At 45.7% G+C, this 27034-nt stretch overlaps 1 protein-coding gene and 1 long non-coding RNA gene across 2 annotated transcripts in view; both read left to right on the plus strand.

Moving 5' to 3' along the window:
* LOC117513182 (gamma-aminobutyric acid type B receptor subunit 2-like) overlaps nt 1-17509 on the plus strand; it is a 48389-nt gene extending 30880 nt beyond the window's left edge. The window contains exon 6 of the mRNA XM_034173481.1: nt 17438-17509. Coding sequence (XP_034029372.1) covers nt 17438-17509 — 72 coding nt within the window. The remainder of the gene's footprint in view (nt 1-17437) is intronic.
* A 2844-nt stretch (nt 17510-20353) lies between these two features.
* LOC117513548 lies at nt 20354-26309 on the plus strand. The gene is made up of 3 exons (XR_004561630.1): nt 20354-20405; nt 23991-24099; nt 26159-26309. It is a non-coding gene; the product is annotated as an uncharacterized LOC117513548 (long non-coding RNA).
* The last annotated feature ends 725 nt before the right edge of the window (nt 26310-27034 follow it).

Consider the following 27034-nt stretch of genomic DNA (forward strand, 5'->3'; position numbering starts at 1 on the left):
GCGTGAACACTGAATCCAACAGAGGTAATGGGTATCGGTTGCGAACCGTGATCTCGTTCAGCCCTCTGTAATCAATGCATAGACGGAGTCCGCCGTCCTTCTTGCCCACAAAAAAGAAACCAGCACCCATCGGGGAGGTGGAGTTCCGGATCAACCCGGCAGCTAACGAGTCCCGGATGTAGGTCTCCATTGATTCGCGTTCCGGACATAAGAGGTTGTACAGCCTGCTGGACGGGTACTCAGCGCCCGGTATCAAATCAATGGCACAATCGTACGGATGGTGCGGGGGCAGCGTGAGTGCCAGATCCTTGCTGAAGACGTCAGCAATGTCATGGTACTCGGCTGGCACCGCCACCAGATTGGGGGGGACTAAAACCTCCTCCTTAGCTGTCACACCGGGTGGAACCGAGGATCCTAAACACTCCCGGTGGCAGGTTTCGCTCCACTGAACCACAACCCCAGACGGCCAATCAATCCGGGGATTGTATTTTAACACCCATGGAAAACCCAAAATCACTCGGGAGATAGAAGGTGTTACATAAAACACAATCTCCTCCCTGTGATTCCCAGACACCACCAATGTCACTGGCTGTGTCTGGTGTGTGATTAGTGGAAGAAGGGTGCCATCTAGTGCCCGCACCGACAATGGTGACGTAAGGCCACTAGAGGGAGCCCAACCTCCTTTGACCATCTGCTATCCAGCAGATTCCCCTCTGACCCCGTGTCCACCAGTGCTGGGGCGTGAAGGGTTAGATCCCCACTCAGGATCGTGACTGGGATACGTGCAGATTGTCGGGGTCTCCCCGTGTGGGTGTTGTGACCCACCCTTAGCCCAGTCTCTAAGGACGAGTGCTGCTGTTTTGACCGTTTGGGGCATTCTTTCTGTGTGTGCTCGGTTGAGCTGCAGAGAAAACACTCTCCACGGATCAGCCTCCTTTGTCTCTGATCTGATCGCTTTTTGGCCCTGCTCGTTTCCATAGCAACGTCAGCGGGGGGGGGGGGGCTGTCGTCACGTGGAGAGCCCTGGCTGTGGAGCGTGGGGAAGTCGTCTCCCTTTTGGACCCGGGAGGAAGAGGGACGGCTTGTGCCTGACCACGCCCTTCGTCTCGCTCCCGTCGGTGTTCTGTTAATCGGTTGTCTAACCATATAACCACGTCGATCAGCCCGTCTAAATCCTGCGGCTCGTCCTTCGCCACCAGGTGCTCCTTAAGGACCAGAGACAATCCGTTTACAAAGGCGGCGCGGAGCGCAACAGCATTCCAGCCGGCTCGCGCTGCCGCGATGCGGAAGTCGACTGCATACTTCGCTGCACTTCGACACCCCTGTCGTATCGACAGCAGCACGCTTGAAGCGGTCTTGCCTCTATGAGGATGGTCCAGGCCTGTCAGAACTCCCTCACAAACTCAGTGTAAATCAGTAGGAGCCGTGAATTCTGCTCCCAGAGCGCCGTAGCCCAGGCGCGTGCCTCTCCTCGAAGCAAATTTATAACGTAAGCCACTCGGCTAGCGTCTGACGCGTACATGACGGGACGCTGTGAAAAGATGAGCGAGCACTGCATTAAGACGTCCGCGCACGTCTCCACACAGCCTCCGTACGGCTCCGTAGGGCTTATGTATGCTTCAGGGGAAGGTGGGGGGGTTCGTTGAATGACCAGTGGAATGTCTGTCTCTGGCATTCGGTCAGCAGGAGGAGGTGCTGCAGCAGCGCCCTGAGCATGCGCTTCCACCTGGGCGGTGAGAGCCTCCATCCTTCGATTGAGAATAATGCTCTGCTCGGTAACTAAGTCCAACCGAGCAGTAAAAGCGGTAAAGATGTGCTGCAGCTCACCTAACACGCCTCCTGCTGGCACCTGTGCACCTCGCTCTTCCATTGGCTGTTCAAGCGATGGTTGACGCCCCTCGGGATCCATGACGCTGGCCGAGAAATCCCGTTGTGAAAGTGTCGTGACATGGACCCATAACAGGGGGCGTTAATGAACGGACAATGGATAAGCCAAAAAGTAACAATTTAATGTTGTGAATCGCACAACGAAGTACAGACAATACCAATATGGTGGAATGTCAATTATACACAAGGTGACGTGTGGGCAGGCTCGAAGATAGAAGACGTCTGGCGAGAGAAGAGCCGGATCCCACACAGCTTCCACCACCAACGGATCTGAAGAACACCGGAGCCGCCAAGCCCTGCGCCCCAGGTGGCCACTGTCTTCAGCAGTCAGACCCGGTACTGCTGGCAGAGAACAGAAACAGTGCTGATGAGTGTGAGTTCGCACACTCAGTAGTCCCACAGTCAGTGTTCAGTTAGGAGGGAGAACCTCCACCTCCGATAACACACTCATACAGCTCCTGTGAAACCACTTATCTGGTTTGGGGTGTGAGGCGAAGTCGTCGCAGTCCACACCAAAGGCCAATCCCGCAGATAAGGACACCGTCACAGGAAAACAGCTGCAAAAGAGATCAGACTAATGCTCGAATCAGGTTCCGCAGAGAAATTACCTGAATGGTAGCTGATTTCTCGGCGGGGAGGTGGAGTTGCAGTCCGGCCTTTATGGTGGTGGTGATGAGTAGTGGATGAGTGGCAGCTGGTATGGATGATGGGTGACAGATGTCACTCCCGGTCGCTCCGACGCCCTCTCATGCTTGAAGCCCGCACTTCAAGCAGGGCGCCATCTTGTGGTGGTGGGCCAGCAGTACCTCCTCTTCAGCGGCCCACACAACAAGTGTCTCTCTTTTAGACATGTATCATCTCCCCTGTGGGAAACGTGACTGACTTGCTTAGGGAGAAACGTGGCTGGAATAAGGTCCGGAACTCTGGATGCTCAATACTTGGCCCAGCTTCACCAGTAAAGTGCTTGGAATAGATGTATTTGTCCTTCTTGACATGTTTTTGGGAGAAATTTGGTCGACCACAATCACGACTCGAGTACACCGCTTGTACTTCTCAGTCTTTTCAAAGATAGGATGAAGTTTACGCCTTCCGTGTAATCCTTTGCCGGTATCTTGAATCGCTCCGAGTCTGACAGAGGCCAAAGCTGCAGCGCTTTGTTGCCACCGTTTTTGGCTTGAAGGGCTATTCCACGGAAAATAAAACAAAAAAGCGGACTTGGTCCTTTTAGACGGAGGGAAAAGTTCAGTGCAGGCTTCACCTCCTTCAGCCATGATGCAGAGCTAGCTAATGTAGCTAACGTTAGTGGCCTGTTTGTAAACAGAGACAGAGGTGCGTGCCAGGGGAAGAGCAGCAGTGCCCGCCTCCGCTCTGCCTGTTAAGAATTCTCATAACCCACTCATACCGTAGGGACAATATAAAGGAAAATTTTAGTGGTTTTAATACCGTGGCTTTTTCATATCGCGGTGTACCGTAAAACCGGTTATCGGCCCACGTCTACTCATGATACAAGGCAAGGTGGAGGTGTTGCTTTAATTCATAACTCTGGATTTAGTTTATTAGCTGTTGGGGATCTACAAGTAAAATATGATTCATTTGAACATCTGACTCTTTGCTCTATCCAGGATACTACAAATAGCCAAGATCAGAAGAAAAAATCAACTGTGTGACATTGTCACTGTATATAGGCCCCCAGATCCATATTCTGAATTCCTTAAATGAATTTGGTGAGTTCATCTCTAATTTGGGAATCCGTGCACATAACATTCTTATTATTGGTTACTTCAACATTAATATAAACAGCCCTTCCGATCCCCTCTGCAAATAATTTATGAGCATTATAGATATATTACGATTCCAGCAATGCATTCAGGGTTTGACACATATTAGTGGAAATACCCTAGATTTGGTCCTTGTTCGCGGTATCGCTGTCACAAATATTGACATCATACCTCTTTCGTCAGTGGTCTTAGATCACTCAGTAAATTTACAGTCTCGTTGCCGTGTTTAGTGGAACACGAATCTTGTTTATCATTGTGGTGACACATCAACAAAGTAATCAATAAAACAAGCATTTCACTGCTATGCTGATGATACACAGTTATACAACCCCTGGCAATAATTATGGAATCACCGGCCTCGGAGGATGTTCATTTAGTTGTTTAATTTTGTAGAAAAAAAGCAGATCACAGACATGACACAAAACTAAAGTCATTTCAAATGGCAACTTTCTGACTTTAAGAAACACTATAGGAAATCAGGAAAAAAAAATTGTGGCAGTCAGTAACAGTTACTTTTTTAGACCAAGCAGAGGGAAAAAAATATGGATTCACTCAATTCTGAGGAATAAATTATGGAATCACCCTGTAAATTTTCATCCCCAAAACTAACACCTGCATCAAATCAGATCTGCTCCTTAGTCTGCATATAAAAAGGAGTGATCACACCTTGGAGAGCTGTTGCACCAAGTGGACTGACATGAATCATGGCTCAAACATGAGAGAAGTCAATTGAAACAAAGGAGAGGATTATCAGACTCTTAAAAGAGGGTAAATCATCATGCAGTGTTGCAGAAGATGGTTGTTCACAGTCAGCTGTGTCTAAACTCTGTACCAAATACAAACAACATGGGAAGGTTGTTAAAGGCAAACATACTGGTAGACCAAGGAAGACATCAAAGCGTCAAGACAGAAAACTTAAAGCAATATGTCTCAAAAATCAAAAATGCACAACAAAACAAATGAGGAACGAATGGGAGGAAACTGGAGTCAACGTCTGTGACTGAACTGTAAGAAACCGCCTAAAGGAAATGGGATTTACATACAGAAAAGCTAAATGAAAGCCATCATTAACACCTAAACAGAAAAAAACAAGGTTACAATGGGCTAAGGAAAAGCAATTGTGGACTGTGGATGACTGGATGAAAGTCATATTCAGTGATGAATCTCGAATCTGCATTGGGCAAGGTGATGATGCTGGAACTTTTGTTTGGTGCCATTCCAATGAGATTTATAAAGATGACTGCCTGAAGAGAACATGTAAATTTCCACAGTCATTGATGATATGGGGCTGCATGTCAGGTAAAGGCACTGGGGAGATGGCTGTCATTACATCATCAATAAATGCACAAGTTTACGTTGATATTTTGGACACTTTTCTTATCCCATCAATTGAAAGGATGTTTGGGGATGATGAAATCATTTTTCAAGATGATAATGCATCTTGCCATAGAGCAAAAACTGAAAACATTCCTTGCAAAAAGACACATAGGGTCAATGTCATGGCCTGCAAATAGTCCGGATCTTAATCCAGTTTAAAATCTTTGGTGGAAGTTGAAGAAAATGGTCCATGACAAGGCTCCAACCTGCAAAGCTGATCTGGCAACAGCAATCAGAGAAAGTTGGAGCCAGATTGATGAAGAGTACTGTTTGTCACTCATTAAGTCCATGCCTCAGAGACTGCAAGCTGTTATAAAAGCCAGAGGTGGTGCAACAAAATACTAGTGATGTGTTGGAGCGTTCTTGTTGTGTGGGCCGCCAGAAGAGGAGGTACTACTGGCCCACTACCAGAGGGCGCCCTGCCTGAAGTGCGGGCTTCAGGTACGAGAGGGCGCTGCCGCCACGGACACAGCCGGGGGTGACAGCTGTCACTCATTATCTCATGCCAGCTGTCATCCATCTTCACTGCATCATTCCACTCCATAAAAACCGGACATCATCTCCACCTCGTTGCCGAGATATCATCTACCAGTGAAGGTAATATTCTCTGCAGTAATCTAAACTGTGTCTTAGTCTGAACTCTTTTTGCAGCTGCTTTCCTGTGGTGTGCCTTATCTGTGAGATTGGCGTTTGGTGTATTCAGCGACGGCTTCGCTTCACACCCCAACCAGATAAGTGGTTAGACAGGAGCTGCACGAATGTGTGTTAGAGGTGGAGGTGGAATCTCCACCATTGTTGTTTCTGGGTGTGCACGCACCCACGTCTTACTGTTTTTGCTCCTCGCCAGCAGTACCAGATCCGACATTCGGAGACGGTGGCCACCTGGGGACTCGGGACTTGGCGGCTCCAGTATTCTCCAGGTTCTGTGGCGGAGGAAATCGTGTGGTTCCGGTTCTTCTCAGGACAAACGTCTTCTATCCTCGAGCCTGCCCACACGTCACCTTTGTGGATTGACTGTTTTCATAAATTCTGTATTCCTCTGTGTTTTGGTTGTGCCCTTTCACAACAGTAAAGTGTTCATATTCGACTCTTTCATTGTCCGTTCATTTACGCCCCCTGTTGTGGGTCCGTGTCACTACACTTTCCCAACAGTTCTTTTGTTTTTCATGATTCCATAATTTATTCCTCAGAATTGAGTGATTCCATATTTTTTTCCTCTGCTTGGTCTAAAAAAGTAACCGTTACTGACTGCCACAATTTTTTTTCCTGATTTCTTATAGTGTTTCTTAAAGCCAGAAAGTTGCCATTTGAAATGACTTTAGTTTTGTGTCATGTCTGTGATCTGCTTTTTTTCTACAAAATTAAACAACTGAATGAACATCCTCCGAGGCCGGTGATTCCATAATTTTTGCCAGGGGTTTTACATGCCGATAACTGCTGGTAATCTCATCCACATAAAATCCTTAGAAGATTGCCTTGCATCAGTGAGAAACTGGCTGTCTAATAACTTCCTACTTTTAAACTCTGATAAGACTGAAATGATGGTTCTTGGTCCAGTGAGACATCGGCATCAATTTGACCAGTTAACGCTCAGCCTCAGCTTGTGTGTCATACATCACACTGACAAAGTGAGGAACCTTGGGGTGATTTTTGATCCTACATTGTCCTTTCACCTCCACATTAGAGATATTACGAGGACTGCTTTCTTCCACCTGTGAAATATAGTGAAGATTCGTCCCATCCTGTCTATGGCTGAGGCTGAGACCCTGATCCATGCGTTTGTTTCTTCTAGATTGGACTCCTGCAATGTTTTATTTTCTGGTTTACCACAGTCCATGATTCAGGCTCTCCAATTGGTTCAAAATGCTGCAGGCAGACTTTTGACACGAAGCAGAAAGTTCGACCACATTACACCCATTTTGGCGTTTCTTCACTGGCTTCCTGTCCCAGTGAGATCAGATTTTAAGGTTCTACTACTAGTCTATAAAATTGTTGATGTATCATCCCGGGGTCTGTGTTCTCAGGGTGCAGGACTGCTTAGTGTCCCTAGGGTGAATAAGAAGTCTGTGGGTCACAGAGCTTTCTCTTATCATGTCCCTATTCTGTGGAATGATCTCCCTGCATCAATAAATCAGATTCTGCAGAGAAATTCAAGTCCAGACTTAAGACGCACTTATTTTCTCTTTCATATGGCAGCATACAGGCATAGTATGTTACTATGCCTGTTACTTTTAACCCTTTTGTCTGGCAGAGTGAAGGACCGCGCGCTCTCCAGCGCCCAAAGGGATCGAAGCCCGGCGCTTCTGGACTCAAATTCACCGCCAAACACCCCCCAGGTGGACACGACAAACTGACTCTGTGAAGGATAGAAGAGGTGAGGTAAGTCAACAGCTACAACTAATATCCTTCAAAGGCACACACTATCAGCAACACATTCAGGTCTGAATTTAAGCTTTATGTAAATGAGCAGCTTCTCACAACAGGTGGAGGATCATCAGTCCGCACGCCACGGCCATGAGAAGCAAGCTGCACAATTCTCATCAATGTTCAAATATACTGCGTAACAAAATACCAAATTACTATTAACACTTATTCAGACAATCAATCACCTCTGATGTGTGCTGACAGCATGTGTCCCTCACCCGTCCTCCTTCACAGGCACGATGTGTCAAACCCAGGCGCGGTCCTCAGCGTCTCACAAACGAACGTCACAAGGTCGAGTTCCCGGCAATTCTGCTTGAACCACTCATGGCTTAAATGCAGAACGCCATCTCATTATCTGCTTCAGCTGAAAGTCTTTAAGTTTGCACGTGAGCATCATCCAGAGGTGCTGCGAGTCATTAGGCCTGCACGTGGACATCCTCCACAAGTGCCGCCAATAATGTTGATGAGGGTGAAGGATTCTTCTGCCAGCACCTTCTCCACAGACAAAAACCAGTTTGCATACCACCTGGAGAGCAAAGAAAAGAAAATAACACAAAAACATCCAGCCAAACCCCCCAACACACAACAGTACCCCCCCATCAACGGGAAGCCTCCCGGCGACCGAACAGACCAGGCCCGAGAACAGCACCTCCCTCCGGGGTCCATGATAGCAAGCAGACGGCATAACGCTCCCAAGGTCCACAGCAGACAGCAGGACAGGGCACTGTGGCTGGAAGGCTGGCTGGCATCAACAAAACCCCAAAAAAGTCCCACATACAACCCAACATACAAAAAAAAACACAAAACCCACCCAAAACCGTCCCATCCAACCCCGGGAAGAAAAGAAAAACTCCCAAATGCAAAAACCCAACACAGCCCCAACAACACAATACAAACACAAAGTCACAAAGAAAAATAACAACCAACCCCCCCCAGAACGATATGCAGCCCACCCCCTTCCCCCACCCCCCCCCGAAGACCTTTACCGCCAGTTCTAGGAGAGACAACCAAAACCGGAATCCCACAGAGGTCCCCAGGTTTACATGGAGGAGCAGCGCCCCCCAGAGGACCGTACCATCAACCCCAGGAGACCCCCTCCCCACAACCCAGGAACCCCAGACCCGGCCACACTTGGTGAGTCGGCCCCACAATCAATTCCGCCCCCCCCCCCCCCCCCAGAGGACCGTCCCATCAACCCTGGAGGTGGAACCTGGAAGGAAGCATAAAAACACAAAAATCCAACCCCCAGCGGACTTCATTAAAACACCCCGGGGGCAAATAAAACAACTGGAAAACCCTGTTACCTCCCCCAGCACCCCGAAAGACCCCAGATCACTCCCAGAGCCAGTCGTTAGCTCCATTTTGGCGAACGGCACAAAATTACTAAGCCGGGGAAGGAAACAGGAAAAACTAACCCGGTCCCAACCCCGAAGCGCAGCGGAAAACCGGAAATACGTCCGGTGTCCCTATCCGACCATACCACCAGCCTATCGGGAGGGGCGGAACTACCGAAATGGCGAACGGCAACAGATCGGCCCACCCCTCCGACTGAGGTATGTTCCCGCTGCACCACACCCCTGTAACACCAATGACGAACGGTCAAAGGCCCACCGAGGCTGGAGTGGAACCGGGCCCTAACCAAACCCAAAAAAAAAAACGCCCCTGACAACCCCCGCCTAGGTGCAGAGGTCTTCTGAGAAACACTCAGCGTGACCAACCTGCACCACCCCACAACCCACAAGACGAACGGTCTTAGGGCAAGTGAGGTTGGGGTTAGGGAAGCAGGGAAATAAAAAACAACAAAACAAAACGACCCAATCCCAAACAGAAAATATCTAAATTCAAATGATAAAAACCGACGATTGGCTGAGTCCAGCTGAGCTCCGACCCGCCAGTCGTTCACTCCACCAGAACCGCCTCCAAACACCCAAACAATTTATAACCCCTCACAAAAAACAAAAACTGCCCAAGAAACTAATTATGTTTTTTTTGTTGTTTTTTTTGTGTCCATTATCGTGCCTGTCCCAGAACACCTGGAGATACGTCATCACTATCTTTCTTGACGCTTATGTGACCGGGGCAATATGGTGGCTTCAGCTCTTCTGAGTTGCATGGGCTCATCCGCAAGAGGAGCCAGAGGTCCCGTCGGAGGAGTCACAGTGGGGCGAAGAAGAGGCGGCCCAGATCTGTGTCGGGGAAAGCCCCGAGATGAAAAGACCCGCTCTGAAGTCCGCCCTCTCTCGCGTCCACGCTCCTTTATCCGATCATCCAGACGAATAACCAAAGATATTAGCTCATCTAAATCGTTTGGTTCGTCACGGACTGCTAGCTCGTCTTTTAATGAATCGTTCAAACCATCCACAAACACTCCTCTTAAAGCTGCAGTATTCCAACCGGACTGAGCAGAAAAAATTCGGAAATCCACGGAATAATCCGCCGCACTCCGCCTCCCCTGCCTGAGATTCAGCAACCGTTGTGCAACGGTATTTGTTTTCACCGGATGGTCAAAAACCAATCGGAACTCCCGGGAGAAATCTTTAAAGGATCCTAACAATGGAGAATTATTACTCCACAACACAGTGACCCAAGCTAAGGCGTCACCTCGGAGCAAATTTGTCACATATGAGACACGGCTACCATCAGAAGAGAAGGAAGCCGGTCGCTGAGCAAAAACCAGAGAACATTGCATCAAAAACGGAGCACAAGCTTCAGCGTTTCCCGCATAAGGCTCCGGATGACAAATAATTTGTTCAGAAGCCAAATCTCTGGGTGACGGAGTTATCTGCACCGGTATCGATGGTGCTGCAGCTGGAGCAGCAGGAAGCGGAACGGCTTGCGCTGCAAGCTCCGTAACGCGGGCATCTGTTTGTTTGATTTGGTTTGCGAGATGCTGTAATTGCTCCCATATTTTCACCAAGTGTTCTTGAACTCTTTCGGCAAACGGAACCGCTTCTGCCGCTGGGTCCATTTTAAAATGGCCGGGAACTACTGTTACTACAGCGCTAAATAACCAGAAAGCGGTTCCAAAAACAAAACATTTATTTCCCTTTCTGTGTAATAATTGTGTACAACATAATATATGGTTTGTCTGGCGGAGTGAAGGACGGCGCGCTCTCCAGCACCCAAAGGGATCGAAGCCCGGCGCTTCTGGACTCAAATTCACCGCCAAACACCCCCCAGGTGGACACGACAAACTGACTCTGTGAAGGATAGAAGAGGTGAGGTAAGTCAACAGCTACAACTAATATCCTTCAAAGGCACACACTATTAATCAATTTCAATCGATTTTTTTATATAGCGCCAAATCACAACAAACAGTTGCCCCAAGGCGCTTTATATTGTAAGGCAAGGCCATACAATAATTATGTAAAACCCCAACGGTCAAAACGACCCCCTGTGAGCAAGCACTTGGCTACAGTGGGAAGGAAAAACTCCCTTTTAACAGGAAGAAACCTCCAGCAGAACCAGGCTCAGGGAGGGGCAGTCTTCTGCTGGGACTGGTTGGGGCTGAGGGGAGAGAACCAGGAAAAAGACATGCTGTGGAGGGGAGCAGAGATCGATCACTAATGATTAAATGCAGAGTGGTGCATACAGAGCAAAAAGAGAAAGAAACAGTGCATCATGGGAACCCCCCAGCAGTCTACGTCTATAGCAGCATAACTAAGGGATGGTTCAGGGTCACCTGATCCAGCCCTAACTATAAGCTTTAGCAAAAAGGAAAGTTTTAAGCCTAATCTTAAAAGTAGAGAGGGTGTCTGTCTCCCTGATCTGAATTGGGAGCTGGTTCCACAGGAGAGGAGCCTGAAAGCTGAAGGCTCTGCCGCCCATTCTACTCTTACAAGCCCTAGGAACTACAAGTAAGCCTGCAGTCTGAGAGCGAAGCGCTCTATTGGGGTGATTTGGTACTACGAGGTCCCTAAGATAAGATGGGACCTGATTATTCAAAACCTTATAAGTAAGAAGAAGAATTTTAAATTCTATTCTAGAATTAACAGGAAGCCAATGAAGAGAGGCCAATATGGGTGAGATATGCTCTCTCCTTCTAGTCCCCGTCAGTACTCTAGCTGCAGCATTTTGAATTAACTGAAGGCTTTTAGGGAACTTTTAGGACAACCTGATAATAATGAATTACAATAGTCCAGCCTAGAGGAAATAAATGCATGAATTAGTTTTTCAGCATCACTCTGAGACAAGACCTTTCTGATTTTAGAGATATTGCGTAAATGCAAAAAAGCAGTCCTACATATTTGTTTAATATGCGCTTTGAATGACATATCCTGATCAAAAATGACTCCAAGATTTCTCACAGTATTACTAGAGGTCAGGGTAATGCCATCCAGAGTAAGGATCTGGTTAGACACCATGTTTCTAAGATTGTGGGGCCAAGTACAATAACTTCAGTTTTATCTGAGTTTAAAAGCAGGAAATTAGAGGTCATCCATGTCTTTATGTCTGTAAGACAATCCTGCAGTTTAGCTAATTGGTGTGTGTCCTCTGGCTTCATGGATAGATAAAGCTGGGTATCATCTGCGTAACATGAAAATTTAAGCAATACCGTCTAATAATACTGCCTAAGGGAAGCATGTATAAAGTGAATAAAATTGGTCCTAGCACAGAACCTTGTGGAACTCCATAATTAACTTTAGTCTGTGAAGAAGATTCCCCATTTACATGAACAAATTGTAATCTATTAGACAAATATGATTCAAACCACCGCAGCGCAGTGCCTTTAATACCTATGGCATGCTCTATCTCTGTAATAAAATTTTATGGTCAACAGTATCAAAAGCAGCACTGAGGTCTAACAGAACAAGCACAGAGATGAGTCCACTGTCCGAGGCCATAAGAAGATCATTTGTAACCTTCACTAATGCTGTTTCTGTACTATGATGAATTCTAAAACCTGACTGAAACTCTTCAAATAGACCATTCCTCTGCAGATGATCAGTTAGCTGTTTTACAACTACCCTTTCAAGAATTTTTGAGAGAAAAGGAAGGTTGGAGATTGGCCTATAATTAGCTAAGATAGCTGGGTCAAGTGATGGCTTTTTAAGTAATGGTTTAATTACTGCCACCTTAAAAGCCTGTGGTACATAGCCAACTAACAAAGATAGATTGATCATATTTAAGATCGAAGCATTAAATAATGGTAGGGCTTCCTTGAGCAGCCTGGTAGGAATGGGGTCTAATAAACATGTTGATGGTTTGGATGAAGTAACTAATGAAAATAACTCAGACAGAACAATCGGAGAGAAAGAGTCTAACCAAATACCGGCATCACTGAAAGCAGCCAAAGATAACGATACGTCTTTGGGATGGTTATGAGTAATTTTTTCTCTAATAGTTAAAATTTTGTTAGCAAAGAAAGTCATGAAGTCATTACTAGTTAAAGTTAATGGAATACTCAGCTCAATAGAGCTCTGACTCTTGTCAGCCTGGCTACAGTGCTGAAAAGAAACTGGGGTTGTTCTTATTTTCTTCAATTAGTGATGAGTAGAAAGATGTCCTAGCTTTACGGAGGGCTTTTTATAGAGCAACAGACTCTTTTTCCAGGCTAAGTGAAGATCTTCTAAATTAGTGAGACGCCATTTCCTCTCCAACTTACGGGTTATCTGCTTTAAGCTACGAGTTTGTGAGTTATACCACGGAGTCAGGCACTTCTGATTTAAAGCTCTCTTTTTTAGAGGAGCTACAGCATCCAAAGTTGTCTTCAATGAGGATGTAAAACTATTGACGAGATACTCTATCTCACTTACAGAGTTTAGGTAGCTACTCTGCACTGTGTTGGTATATGGCATTAGAGAACATAAAGAAGGAATCATATCCTTAAATCTAGTTACAGCGCTTTCTGAAAGACTTCTAGTGTAATGAAACTTATTCCCCACTGCTGGGTAGTCCGTCAGAGTAAATGTAAATGTTATTAAGAAATGATCAGACAGAAGGGAGTTTTCAGGGAATACTGTTAAGTCTTCTATTTCCATACCATAAGTCAGAACAAGATCTAAGATATGATTAAAGTGGTGGGTGGACTCATTTACTTTTTGAGCAAAGCCAATAGAGTCTAATAATAGATTAAATGCAGTGTTGAGGCTGTCATTCTCAGCATCTGTGTGGATGTTAAAATCGCCCACTATAATTATCTTATCTGAGCTAAGCACTAAGTCAGACAAAAGGTCTGAAAATTCACAGAGAAACTCACAGTAACGACCAGGTGGACGATAGATAATAACAAATAAAACTGGTTTTTGGGACTTCCAACATGTCACTCCTGGTCTGATTGGGGAGGGGCCCAGAGAAAACTACAGAGTCCGACACACTATCAGCAACACATTCAGGTCTGAATTTAGGCTTTATGTAAATGAGCAGCTTCTCACAACAGGTGGAGGATCATCAGTCCGTACGCCACGGCCGTGAGAAGCGAGCTGCACAATTCTCATCAATGTTTAAATATACTGCGTAACAAAATACCAAATTACTATTAACACTTATTCAGACAATCAATCACCTCTGATGTGTGCTGACAGCATGTGTCCCTCACCCGTCCTCCTTCACAGCCACGATGTGTCAAACCCAGGCGCGGTCCTCAGCGTCTCACAAACGAACACAAGGTCGCAAGGTCGAGTTCCCGGCAATTCTGCTTGAACCACTCATGGCTTAAATGCAGAACGCCATCTAATTATCTGCTTCAGCTGAAAGTCCTTAAGTCTGCACGTGAGCATCATCCACAGGTGCTGTGAGTCATTAGGCCTGCACGTGGACATCCTCCACAAGTGCAGCCAATAATGTTGATGAGGGTGAAGGATTCTTCTGCCAGCACCTTCTCCACAGACAAAAACCAGTTTGCATACCACCTGGAGAGCAAAGAAAAGAAAACAACACAAAAACATCCAGCCAAACCCCCCAACACACAACATGGAGAGCAGTGACCACCGGGATAAGGCCTGCTTAGTCTGATTCAGCAGAGAGACAAAATTTTGTTGATATAAATCTTTATACTGCCTTGTAACTAGGTAGGAAAATTTAGAACTCTCAATTTAAAAGGCCAATTGCTGAAGTCTAGATTCTGCGCCAGGGAAAATTTCACTTTTATTTAAGTTTAATTTGTAGCCAGAATTCCTTGAGAGAGCAGCGTGTTAGTCGGATGAGAGAGGAAGAGCAAGAGGTCATCATCATAAAAGCAATACCCTATGTTCCACACCACCTCTGCAGATTCCTGATATTGTGTCACAGGTTTGTAACACAATGGCAAGAGATTCAGTTGCCAAGTCAAAAATCGGAGGGCTCAGTCGACAGCCCTGACAAGTTCCCTGATGTAGACCGAATGGTTTAGAAATTTGGGAATTGTTGCGAATGGTTGTGATGGGATGTGAATAAATGAATTGTATCCATGAAATAATATTGGGCCAAAACCATATTTGTCAGGAACATTGAACAGGTAGTCCCATTCAACACAGTCAAATGCTTTTGCCACATCAAGGGAGATGACACATTCAGGGACACTGGTTGAAGGGGAATAAATAATGTCAAAGAGACGTCTGATATTAAAGGAAGACTGCCTGCCCTTAAGGAACCCATTCTGGTCTTTAGATAAAACAGAAGGAAGGATGCTTTCCAACCTTTGGGCAAGAACTCTGGCCAAAATTTTGGCATCTGTATTTATGAGAGAGATTGGTCTGTAAGAGGAACACTGAATGGGATCTCTTCCTTTCTTTGCAATGAGGGTAATGCAGGCCTCTGAGAAGGATCTTGGAAGGGATCGATGGCTGATTGATTCTAAGAGGACTGAGTGTAGGAGTGGGGAGATTTCTTGAAAAATTCTGCAGGGAAGCCATCAGGGCCTGGACATTTACCGAACTGCATCGCTGAAACAGCCAAAATGTTTTCTGTCTGTGATATTGGGATCTCTAGCACCTCTTTCAAGTTGGGTGCAAGTTTGGGCACATTAATGCAATTGAGAAAATCAGAAGTTAAATTCTTATTAGTTTTGGATTCTGAAGTGTATCAATGGGTATAAAAGTGTCTGAGCGCTTCATTGATTTGTAAATGATCCAGAGTTATACTGCCATTTTTTAATTGGATCTTGGGGATATTTTGTGTATCTATGGAGCCCTTCAGCTGATTTGAAAGTAATTTTCTTGGCTTTTCTCCATGTATGTAAAATATGGACTTACTCTTCAAGAGTGATTGTTCTGTTGGGTATGTGGTCATTAAGTCAAACTTAGTTTGGAGTTCTAGTTGTGTTTTGTACAGATTAGGGCATTTATTTTTTAGCATATTTATCATTTTCTTTAACCTGCGGGGCCACATCACTTCTTTCTTTTTGACATTTTTGCTTCAGACGGGCAGTATGTGAAATAATTTGACCCCTGAGATAAGCCTTAAGGGTGTCCCAAACAACTGAGAGTGAAACTCAGGAGTCCTGCTGGTGGATAGAAAAAAGGTTATTTCTTTCTCTATAAATAAGACAAAATCATTATCTGACAATAAAGCTGAATTGAATCTCTGCTGTTTACTCTTCTGAGGGAGAGACAAGGCCACAGTCACAGGGTCAGAGACGAGAACGCTGTGATAGTCACAGCCACGGACACACACGAGAAGTTTATTACTGATGAAAAAGTAATCAATCCTTGAATATGTATGATGATGAACATGAGAGAAAAAGAATATTGTCTCTCAGCTGGGTGTAAGAAACGCCACACATCACCTAGACCGTAACTGGGTAAAAAGGCCGGATGGTGAGGGGCAACGTGTGCTGGCTGTGGCGGGTTAGTAGAGGATCTGTCCAAAACTGAGTCCAGCCAACAGTTTAGGTCACCTCTGAGTATCAGTGAGTATATGTGTTGAGGTCTGGGAGCAGTGAGAATAATTCCTCAAAGGAACCTGCATCATCTGAATTTGGAGCATAAACATTAACACACACTACTGGTGTGTTGTACAATTTACCGGAAACGATCACGTAACGGGCATATTTATCTGAATTAACTTCAGATGGTTCCAAAGAGATGTCCTGACTGATGAGAAATGAGACGCCTTTGCTGGGAAGGAGGAATGAAAACTCTGCCCACGCCACGTCTGTATTTAATAATCATTCATTATCTTCACTTCTTATGTGGGTCTCCTGCAGAACAGCTGTGTCTGTTTTTAACTGTTTTTAATGAGAGACCTCCTTCTTTCTCTTAACGGGATGATTCAGACCCGTAACGTTCAGTCTGACAGCACCAACTGACCGCTCACACTGCAAGACATTTACTGAAGAAAAACAAGTGATAACATAACTGAAAGTGAAGATGGAAGCTGTGAAGTTCCTGGAAGAGTGAAAGAAAAAGTGAATTTATGGCAGTGGACCCCCCAATCCCTGACAGCTGCAAAAAACAAAGGCAGCAAGATTCATAGAAAAATAGAAAAGTAGAATTCTTCCTGTCTCACTTCTAAATAACTTCAAAAATATGTTATCATATAAGCACCTCACAAGACAATATTAAGTGACAGCAAAGTTATTAAATCAGGAAGTATAAAGATAAATATGTAAAAAATGTAAACACCCACATACATACAAATATACAGTCACAATATATCAAAGTCAAATAGTCAAAACACAAACAAAAAAAGCAAGAATACTAAATTAGAATTAAGGTGTGTATGTTGGAAACATATACATATATATACATATATATATGTCACACAAACGGCAATTATTTATGTAGGTATAAAGACAAAACTCAAAAATCACACTCTTAAGGCAACGATAACCAGAAAATGTTAAATAATCATCACAACATGGGCAGGGTCCTGGAGTCATGTGTGCACCGACACCAAGTACACAGACATTTTACATGGACATAAACGTAAACACGGCCAGCGCAGAATCAGCACATGGCTCTTCAGTCAAGAGAAAAATTAAAATACCCATGTTTACTTGTGCTGTGAAGACTGAGGTAAAGTGTTTATGTAGTTCTGCGCTTCGTCTGCAGAGCCAAACCACTTCCTATTTCCCCCAGGTAGAGTCACACGGAGTCGGGCAGGGAAAAGCAAAGCTGGCTTAAGATCCAATGAGTAGAGCGAAGCCATCACACCCTTATACCCGCATGTTGGGCAAGACCTTCAGGGGAGTAAAGCTCCACAATCCACACCGGTTTTCCGGTGAAGCTCCTTCACCTGGACCCAGTGTAGGTGGAGGATTACCGGGCACGGCCACTGGTCCGGTGCGGGTTTCTGGGTGAGGGATCGTGAGCCCGGTCCAGCTCGGGCGGGGATGGGAGAGTGTCGCGGCCATAGATGTCATACAACAAGTTGGAGAAGAAGTCCATGGGGCGTCCACTCTCGGTAGACTCCGGTAGACCTAGAATATGAATGTTCTGCCATCTGCTCCTGCTCTGTAAATCCGCTAGCCTAGCCTTTAGCCTAGCATTCTCCTCCCGTAAAGTTGAGCAGGAGTTTTCCACCACTGTCAGGCGCTGGCTAACATCATCAGTGGCAAGTTCCAATGATGAGATACGCTGGCTGTGTTCCTCTACCGCAAGTCGGGTCTGATCCAATTTGGCATCGAGCTGGCTGAAAGTGGCTTTGAACTCTGCGGATAGCACTATGTGGTGCTCCTCAAGTAGTGATGTGATAGCGATGCACTAGCATTAGCCTCATCCTTCTTGCTCTATTTTGACGACTTTTGAGACATTTGTTAAATAAATGTACAATGGCAGTTAGATCGGCAATACACGGCATAAAGGTAGATGTGGAGGGTTCGGTCGCACTAAAAGGTAAAGTTTTAGCCGGAGCACTGGCGAAGCACGTCTACTCCATCACACCATCAGGCTGGGAGTGTGCTCGCTGCTTTTGAAGCTTCACGTTGTGTCCTCTGGTGTTGACTTGTCAAACTTTACATAGTTCATGTTAACCTTGTGAATCCCTTTTCTGTGCTTATGTAGTTCTTAAATGGAGTTCAGATGGTTCATCCCTCAGTTCTGGCACCAACTTGGTTTCTCTGCATTAAAAATTCTCCATCAGAGTGGAATTGTTTTTGTAAACTGGGTAGCCGGCAGCGTTAGCATAGTCGAGATGGGGACGTACTCAGCTCTCAAGCTGAGATACGCTGAAGGAGTTATTAGCATGAGAGCGTGACAACATGTTGAGTCTCACTCTGAATGAGTGAGACATGAGAGCTCTGATAGCATCACAGCTGATTTTCCATCAATGTATGTGTATGATCTTTTTGATTAGTCCTAATAACCTGCTTTTGTTGACCTGTTCTTCACACTGAGCTAAACATCAGACACGGATCAATATAGACACCAAGGTCGGGGCGGGACTGGGACAAAAATTCAGCCCTGGTCTTTCTAGTCCAGTCTGGTCCACAACAATCTGCGTTCAGATACTGTGTCAACTCACCCGCATTGAAGTACATATAAACGCACAAGCCCTTAATAACATGACTGTACTGAACAATGTCCTTTTATATTCTGGAACCTTGAATAAAATAAACACCGATGACAGTATGTTGCTGACTTGGTCTTAAGAAGGATGCTGGAGAAAGGATTTAAGATTAAAGAGTGTTTATTTATCCCTCACTGACTCGGAGGCGGTGAAACTGTCACGGCATCGGCAGCAAGGTGCTGTAGATCACATCACACAAACAGAGAGCCCCGAGAAAAACTGACAACTTATTACTGAACAATATCCATGAAAGTTGTCAAGTCTTGACTAAAACAAATGTATAATAGACAGACAAGAAAAGAGAACCGTAAGGAGGATGCTGGTTAAAGCACATCAGGACAGGATGGAGACAAGTTATGGAAAACAACAGTATCACCATCTGAACAACAGACAAACACCTTGTATCTGCCACCAACGTAACCGAGCCGATGACTCTTGTCTTATTTCATGTTGCATGCTAACAGTGTTAGCACATGTAGCAGCTATTGGTAGCTTCACCCGTTACATGCACTTAATACATCATTACTAAGAAAAGCGGCTTATAACTTTTAATGTCCACTACAAAGTAAACTGTTACAAGAACCACTGCAAAGTCCACAAAAATATGGTTTAATAGACACCCGAACCCAGATTAGCCTGTTAGCTTAGCTGCTTTGGACTGTAAGAGAGGGGCGTGTTCAGGCTTCTTTTGTCACAAATGCTCCGCCCCTTTAGCCATTAATGAGTTCATTGTGCCTCTGTTGCTAACATGGCGACGCCCAGCCGCGGGCGTCATGTTGCCTGTTCCAGGTCTCCATAGAAAACCTGCAGGTGACGTCACGCAGACTTTGTCCAGGACATAAACCACCTGTGGAAAACACACTTAAAATGATTACGTTCATTTCTCTTCATATTTTCATATTTGTTACTTCACTGTGTTTTTCGTGGCTTTTCCATTTACATGGCGCATTCTTTTATTAATTATTAAAAATGTCCGCTGTTACACAATATGATCTTGAAGGATCATATTGTGTAAGAGTGGACATTTTTTTCTGATGCATCACTGAAGTCATCTGTTTGTTGTTCTCGGTGAGGATGTGGCAGGCGGCTCGGTCCAAACGGGGAGGAGCAGCTGGGTGTTATAAAGGTCTCGGCCCTCCTGGTCTGGACATGTGCACCATGTCCTCCTTCAGAATGTTGCTGTCCGCTCTGGTTCTGATCTTGCTGCTGTGTGAGTCAGCATCCTCGTCCGGTAGGTGTTAGTTCTGACCTGGTCATCTTGTCTCTGTCCAACAACAAACCACAGGCATGTGTTTTTGTTCAGAGATGACCTTTGACCTTGAACACTGCCCTCTGAGTTTCTCTTACTGTCTGCTTCACTTTGACAGGCTCCTCCTCCAGACACAGTTATGACCTGTCCGGCGCCGCCCTCACCAGACTCTACAACTCTCGCGTGATCACGGCCGAGAAGATGAGGAGGCCGCTGGGTCGCTCAAAGCTCTCGGTAGGAGCCGTGAGCCACTCTGGAGTCCGGTCAGTCCACAAACAGCTTTTATTCCAGCTGTCAATCACAGTAGGCTGGACATCAGACTTCACTGATCTGGAAAAATTCATATGACAGCAGGTGATTCAGAAAAAAAGGAGAAAATAGATCATTTGAAAAACAAAAAACACTCTAAAAAGGTTAAGAACATGATATACAAAATGATACATTTTTGCATTTTTCCACATTTTGTTATGTTACAACCTTATTTCAAAATGGAAAAAGGTTGTAATAATGGAAAAAATGGAACACAATACCCCATAATGACAATGTGGAAAAAAAAATTTTCTTGAGATTTTTGCAAAATTATTTATATTATTAATAAATAAAAACAACTAAGAAGTCACGTGTCCATAAGTATTCAGTCATGAAGCTCAAAATTCTCAGGCGCCTCCTGTTTCCACTGATGATCCTTGAGATGTTTCTAAGGCTTAATTGGACTTTACCTGGGGTAAATTCAGTTGATTGGACATGGGTACAGAAACATTTCTGCTGCTTTGAAAGTCCCAATGAGCACAATGGCCTCCATAATCTGTAAATGGAAGAAGTTCAGATCCACCAGGATTCTTCCTAGAGCTGGCCACCGGTCTAAACTGAGCGATCAGGGAGAAGGACCTTAGTCAGGGAGGTGGCCAAGAACCCATGAAGAAAGGAGAACCTCTTCTCTCTGTGGAGAGAGGAGAACCTTCCAGAAGGACAACCTTCTCTGCAGCAATCCACCAATCAGGCCTGTATGGTAGAGTGGCCAGATGGAAGCCACTCCTTAGTAAAAGGCACATGGCAGCCCACCTGGAGTTTGACAAAAGGCTGGTCTGATGAGACAAAGATTGAACTATTTGGCGTCATGTTTGGAGGAAACCAGGCACCATCCCTACAGTGAAGCATGGTGGTGGCAGCATCATGCTGTGGGGATGTTTTTCAGCATCAGGAACTGGGAGACTAGTCAGGATTGAGGGAAAGATGAATGCAGCAATGTACAGAGACATCCTGGCTTAAAACCTGCTCCAGAGCGCTCTTGACCTCAGACTGGGGCGACGATTCATCTTCCAGCAGGACAATGACCCAAAGCACACAGCCAAGATATCAAAGGAGTGGCTTCAGGACAACTCTGTGAATGTCCTTGAGTGACCCAGCCAGAGCCCAGAACTGAAAATGTCGGTGCACCGACGCTCCCCATCCAACCTGATGGAGCTTGAGAGGTGCTGCAAAGAGGAATGGACCAAACATCCCAAAAATAGGTGCACCAAGCTTGTGACATCATATTCAAGAAGACTTGAGGCTGGAATTGCTGTTAAAGGAGCATCAACAAAGTATTGAGGAAAGACTGTGAATACTTATGGACAAGTGATTTCTTAGGTTTTTTTAATAAATTTGCAAAAATTTCAAACAAACATTTTTCGGGTTGTCATTATGGGGTGTTGTGAGTAGAATTTTGAGGGGGAAAAAATTTCATCCATTTTGGAATAAGGCTGTAAAATGTGGAAAAGGTTTCTCACTAACTTTATATGAGATATATATAAATATATGAGAAACATACGAGGTCTGTGAGAAAAGTATCCGACCTTATTATTTTTTTTAAAAACCATATGGATTTGAATCACGTGTGATTACATCAGCCAAGCTTGAACCCTCGTGGGCATGCGTGAGTTTTTTCACGCCTGTCGGTTGCATCATTCGCCTGTGAGCACGCCTTGTGGAAGGAGTGGTCCAGCCCCCTCGTCGGAATCCCTTTGTCTGAAAAGTTGCAGAGAGACTGGCGCTGTGCTTGATCAAAATTTTTTCAAAAACTGTGAGGCACATCCGAGTGGACACCATTCGAGAAATTCAGATAGTTTTCGGTGAAAATTTTAACGGCTGATGAGAGATTTTGGATTGTTTCTATCGCTGTAAGGACTTCCCACGGAGCAGGACGTCGCGCAGCGCTCCGAGGTGACGTCGTCATCCTGTTTCTGTTGTGTGTTGGGGGGGTGTGGCTGGACATTTTGGTGTTCTTTTCTTTTCTTTGCTCTCCAGGTGGTATGAAAACTGATTTGTCTGTGGAGAAGGTGCTGGCAGAAGAGTCCTTCACCCTCATCAACGTTATGTGCAGCACCTGTGGATGGTGCTCACGTGCAGCCTTAAAGACTTTCAGCTGAAGCAGATAATGAGATGGCGTTCTGCATTTAAGCCATGTGTGATTCAAGCAGAATTGCCGGGAACTCGACCTTGTGATGTTCGTTTGTGAGATGCTGAGGACCGCGCCTGGGTTTGACACATCGTGCCTGTGAAGGAAGAAGGGTGAGGGACACATGCTGTCAGCACACATCAGAGGTGATTAATTGTTTGACTAATTGTTGATAGTAACTTGGTATTTTGTTACGCAGTATATTTGAATTGTGATGAGAATTGTGCAGCTCGCTTCTCACTGCCGTGGCGTGCGGAGTGGTAATCCTCCACCTGTTGTGAGAAGCTGCTCATTTACATAAAGCTTAAAAAACAGACCTGAATGTGTTGCTGATAGTGTGTGCCTTTTGAAGGATATTGGTTATAGCTGCTGACTTACCTCACCTCTTCTATCCTTCGTAGAGAGTCGGTTTGTCGTGTACACCTGGGGGGTATTTGGCGGTAAAAGTGAGTCCAGAAGCGCCGGGCTTCAATCCTTTTAGGCGCTGGAGAGCGTGCCAGCCTTCACTCAACCAGACTGACGCATCTTTTGTTCATACACTTTGTTATGCACCAGAGGGTGGAAAAAATAAATTGTTTTGTTATCGGAACCGCTTTCTGGTTATTTTTAGCGCTGGGTTCCGTCAGACGCAGGTCCGCTCCTCAACCCGCGTCGACACATAACAGTTTCAAGCTGAAAACCTCCAAATTTAAGCCTCTGTTGGCCGAGGACGTTGTGAGAGAACAGAGAACTTTCAGATGAGGTCAGAATCAGCAGTTTATCCGGACATTCCACTGTTAAAGGAGATTTTTTTAATGAAAGACGTGCGGACGGATTGGCGCATCGGCTCGCAGCCGGCGCGGCGTGCCCGCCACAGGAAAAACACCTCCGTTGGAAGCCTTAAGGACAAGTTGGAACATGCCCTGCTGTTAAACAATTTCTCAGATACTCACTCAACTGAAAGCCACCAAAAGCCGCCTGGATTTTACAAATGGTTATCAACACGGAGGTGTTTCAGTGTGTTTTCCGCCATCTTGGATCATTTTGTTTGTGTGAACAACCAGCTGATGTCACGCCGCCTCTTCACTCTGATTGGCTGTCACTGTGTCACTCAGTATTTGCATAAAAGAGATTTCAGGTCTATTTTGGCCCCATCCAGCTGGCAGCAGAGCGACCGTCCTCTCTTACCGCTGGAAAACGCTCGGTCTGACTGAAATGAGCAGGAAGTTGCTGCTTTGCTGCTGCCACTTTTAGCTAATGTGACCGTAGCGTTAGACGTCCGTCTCCTGGAGGTGAGGACCTGATGGAGGACGGGGATGTTTCTAACAACTATCTGTGTGTGTGTGTGTGTGTGTGTGTGTGTGTGTGTGTGTGTGTGTGTGTGTGTGTGTGTGTGTGTGTGTGTGTGTGTGTGTGTGTGTCTCTCTGTTAGCGTGACGCTAGATGACGGCTCTCGGTGGCTCGTCCACAAAGGAAAAAATGCTGGACTCTCCTCTCAGACGGTGGTGACCAGCGCTCACCACATGGGGCCGCGGTGGAGGGTAAGTGTGGCCCTCACGCACGTGCAACGCGGTCCTCGGGCACATGTCTTACAGCACATATTGTCACGGCGACAATATATGCCGACATTCGTGGCCCCACCGTGGCACATATTGTCACTGGTGACAATATGTGCTGTGAACATTGGTACATGTTGTCATGATATGCCACAACAGTTTTGTGTGTGTGTGTGTGTGTGTGTGTGTGTGTGTGTGTGTGTGTGTGTGTGTGTGTGTGTGTGTGTGTGTGTGTGTGTGTGTGTGAGAGAGAGAGAGAGAGAGAGAGAGAGATTTTCTTTGCATTTTCTTTGGATTTTCTTTTGCTGAATAATCCAAATGGTTTCCACCTGGCTGTCGCCCAGTTTCTGGGTAAATCTGATGCAGTCGTGCTGCTCCAGTTGTTCCGCCATTTCCTTGCAAAGAAAAAACGACGAGAGACTCCACCCATCCTCACACAAAGGCTGCTTACAAGCAAATGACGCAACCGGCAGGCGTGAAAAAATTGACGCATGCGCACGAAGGTTCAAGGTTGGCTCATGCAAGCACACGTGATTCAAATCCATCAGGTTTTTGCAAAAAAATAAAAAGGTCGGATACTTTTCTAGCAGACCTCGTAGATGGCTTTGGAGCCATTTTTAAGTATTTCTGTTTTCTTGTTTTTTTTATGTTTGTTGTTTGTTTTTCTGTGTTGTCATGGGGACCACAATGGAAATACGTCTGTGCTTTTTCGTGCCATCCTCGGCAAGTATTTGTATGTATATTGTTGTTATTTCACATCATGTATTTTGCCGCGTCAATCAATCAAAGCGAGAATGACTGTGAGAGAGACTTGCACAAATTAGAGCCACGCACCTCGTGCATAAAAGTTGGTTGGATTTGTGTGTAAATCTGTGGCGCAGCGTCGGCGCAGCGTCGGCGCAGCGTAAATCCCGTGTGATTGTTCCACCAGCTTGTGCACGCTTCATAGAACTTCACAGCAAACAGCAGCTGTTTAAATGTCCTGAAGTCTCCCTTTGAAGGATCACATGATCACGCAACAGTCATTTCCTGTTCAACTGTGCGCTTTGGCAAACCCATGGTGAGGAAGGAGGGCACGAGAGGACTCAGCAACGGCACGCATGGTGAATATTTCATCTGAAATTGTCACCGTGCTTATGCACAGTGTGAGGGTTTAGGGTCTCTGACGCACGCCCTGTTGTGTCACCGCCATCAGCAGCAGCGCCGGCATTTTTATTATTACTGAGCCGATATCAGCCGAGCGCTTTCAAGAATTCACCAACGTGCCAGAAGTCATGCTGAAGTGATGTGGTGTTTTGCAGCCTGCTGCACAGAAGCAGCTCCACGTTACGCATCACCAGTCAGTACAGGGTGGATCAAACCATCTTCCTCGGTCCTGTGCGCACTGGTCGCGAAAAGTCCTGGCACTGTGGAGAAGGGTTGTAAGAAAATAAATGTGACTCTTTTCACACGCTCACAGCGATAAAACGCCAGAACCAAACCCAGTGCACATCCATGGGAAGCCTACTCTTTAGACCTTTGTGCGTCGGCTGCCCATGTCCTCGGTTAGCAGTCGACGCACGACGGTCTCCGGTGATGGGGTTGCCAGCAGCCTCCCGCCGGCTTCCCCCACCACGACCTCAGATCAGAGGACACCACCGGCCGAATTATACAACATAATAAATAAATAAATAAATAAATGCTGATGATTTTATTATATTCTTGGCGGATGTAATGAGAGTGAGTATGTGTGTGTGTGTGTGTGTGTGTGTGTGTGTGTGTGTGTGTGTGTGTGTGTGTGTGTGTGTGTGTGTGTGAGAGAGAGAGAGACAGAGGAAAAAAAACAAAAAACAAAAGCAACTCATAGTTAAATATCAAGTTTTACTTCTTGCTCTGATGACCAGCGACAACATGTGCTTTGACTGTCACTATATATTATCACTTTGGACGATATGTACCTTTGAACAGTCCATATATCATCATGGCAACAATATATGATAAAACACACGTGCAGCACGGTCACCAGGAGGCTGTCATGGCTAAAAATCTTCTTTTCTTTCTTCAGGTTGTTCAAACGAAAGATTTCGCTGGCCGAAAGACAGTTGATGACTTTGTGAAGACTGGAGGCTCCAGTTACAATGTGCTGCGTGATAACTGCCACCAGGGGGTCAATCGCATGATGAGACAGTGATCGCAAAGACACGACCTCCTCCTCAAATACCACAAACACAGTATGAATGTTTCTGCAAAAGAACATCAAACTAAACCACAAAAGGTTTTGACGGATGACATGAAATCATCTAAATCAGAGCTCGGAGAAATAAACAGTCACACAGCATCCAGACAGCATCCAGACAACATACAGACCACATGAGACAACATCCAGACACCATCCAGACAGCATCAAGACCACATACAGACAGCATCCAGACCACATGAGACAACATCCAGACACCATCCAGACCGCATCCAGACCACATCCAGACAGCATTCAGACCACATGAGACAACATCCAGACAGCATCCAGACAGCATCCAGACAGCATCCAGACCACATGAGACAACGTCCAGACAGCATCCAGACCACATCCAGACCGCATCCAGACAGCATCCAGACCACATCCAGACAGCATCCAGACCACATCCAGACAGCTTCCAGACAGCATGCAGAACACATCCAGACAGCATGTAGACAGCATTCAGACATCATCCAGACCACATCCAGACAGCATCCAGACCGCATCCAGACAGCATCCAGACCACATCCAGACAGCATCCAGACCACATCCAGACAGCATCCAGACCACATCCAGACAGCTTCCAGACAGCATGTAGACAGCATTCAGACATCATCCAGACCGCATCCAGACCACATCCAGACAGCATCCAGACCGCATCCAGACAGCATCCAGACCACATGAGACAACATCCAGACAGCATCC

Source organism: Thalassophryne amazonica, chromosome 7 (genome assembly GCF_902500255.1).
Source record: "Thalassophryne amazonica chromosome 7, fThaAma1.1, whole genome shotgun sequence".
NCBI classification, from domain to species: domain Eukaryota; kingdom Metazoa; phylum Chordata; class Actinopteri; order Batrachoidiformes; family Batrachoididae; genus Thalassophryne; species Thalassophryne amazonica.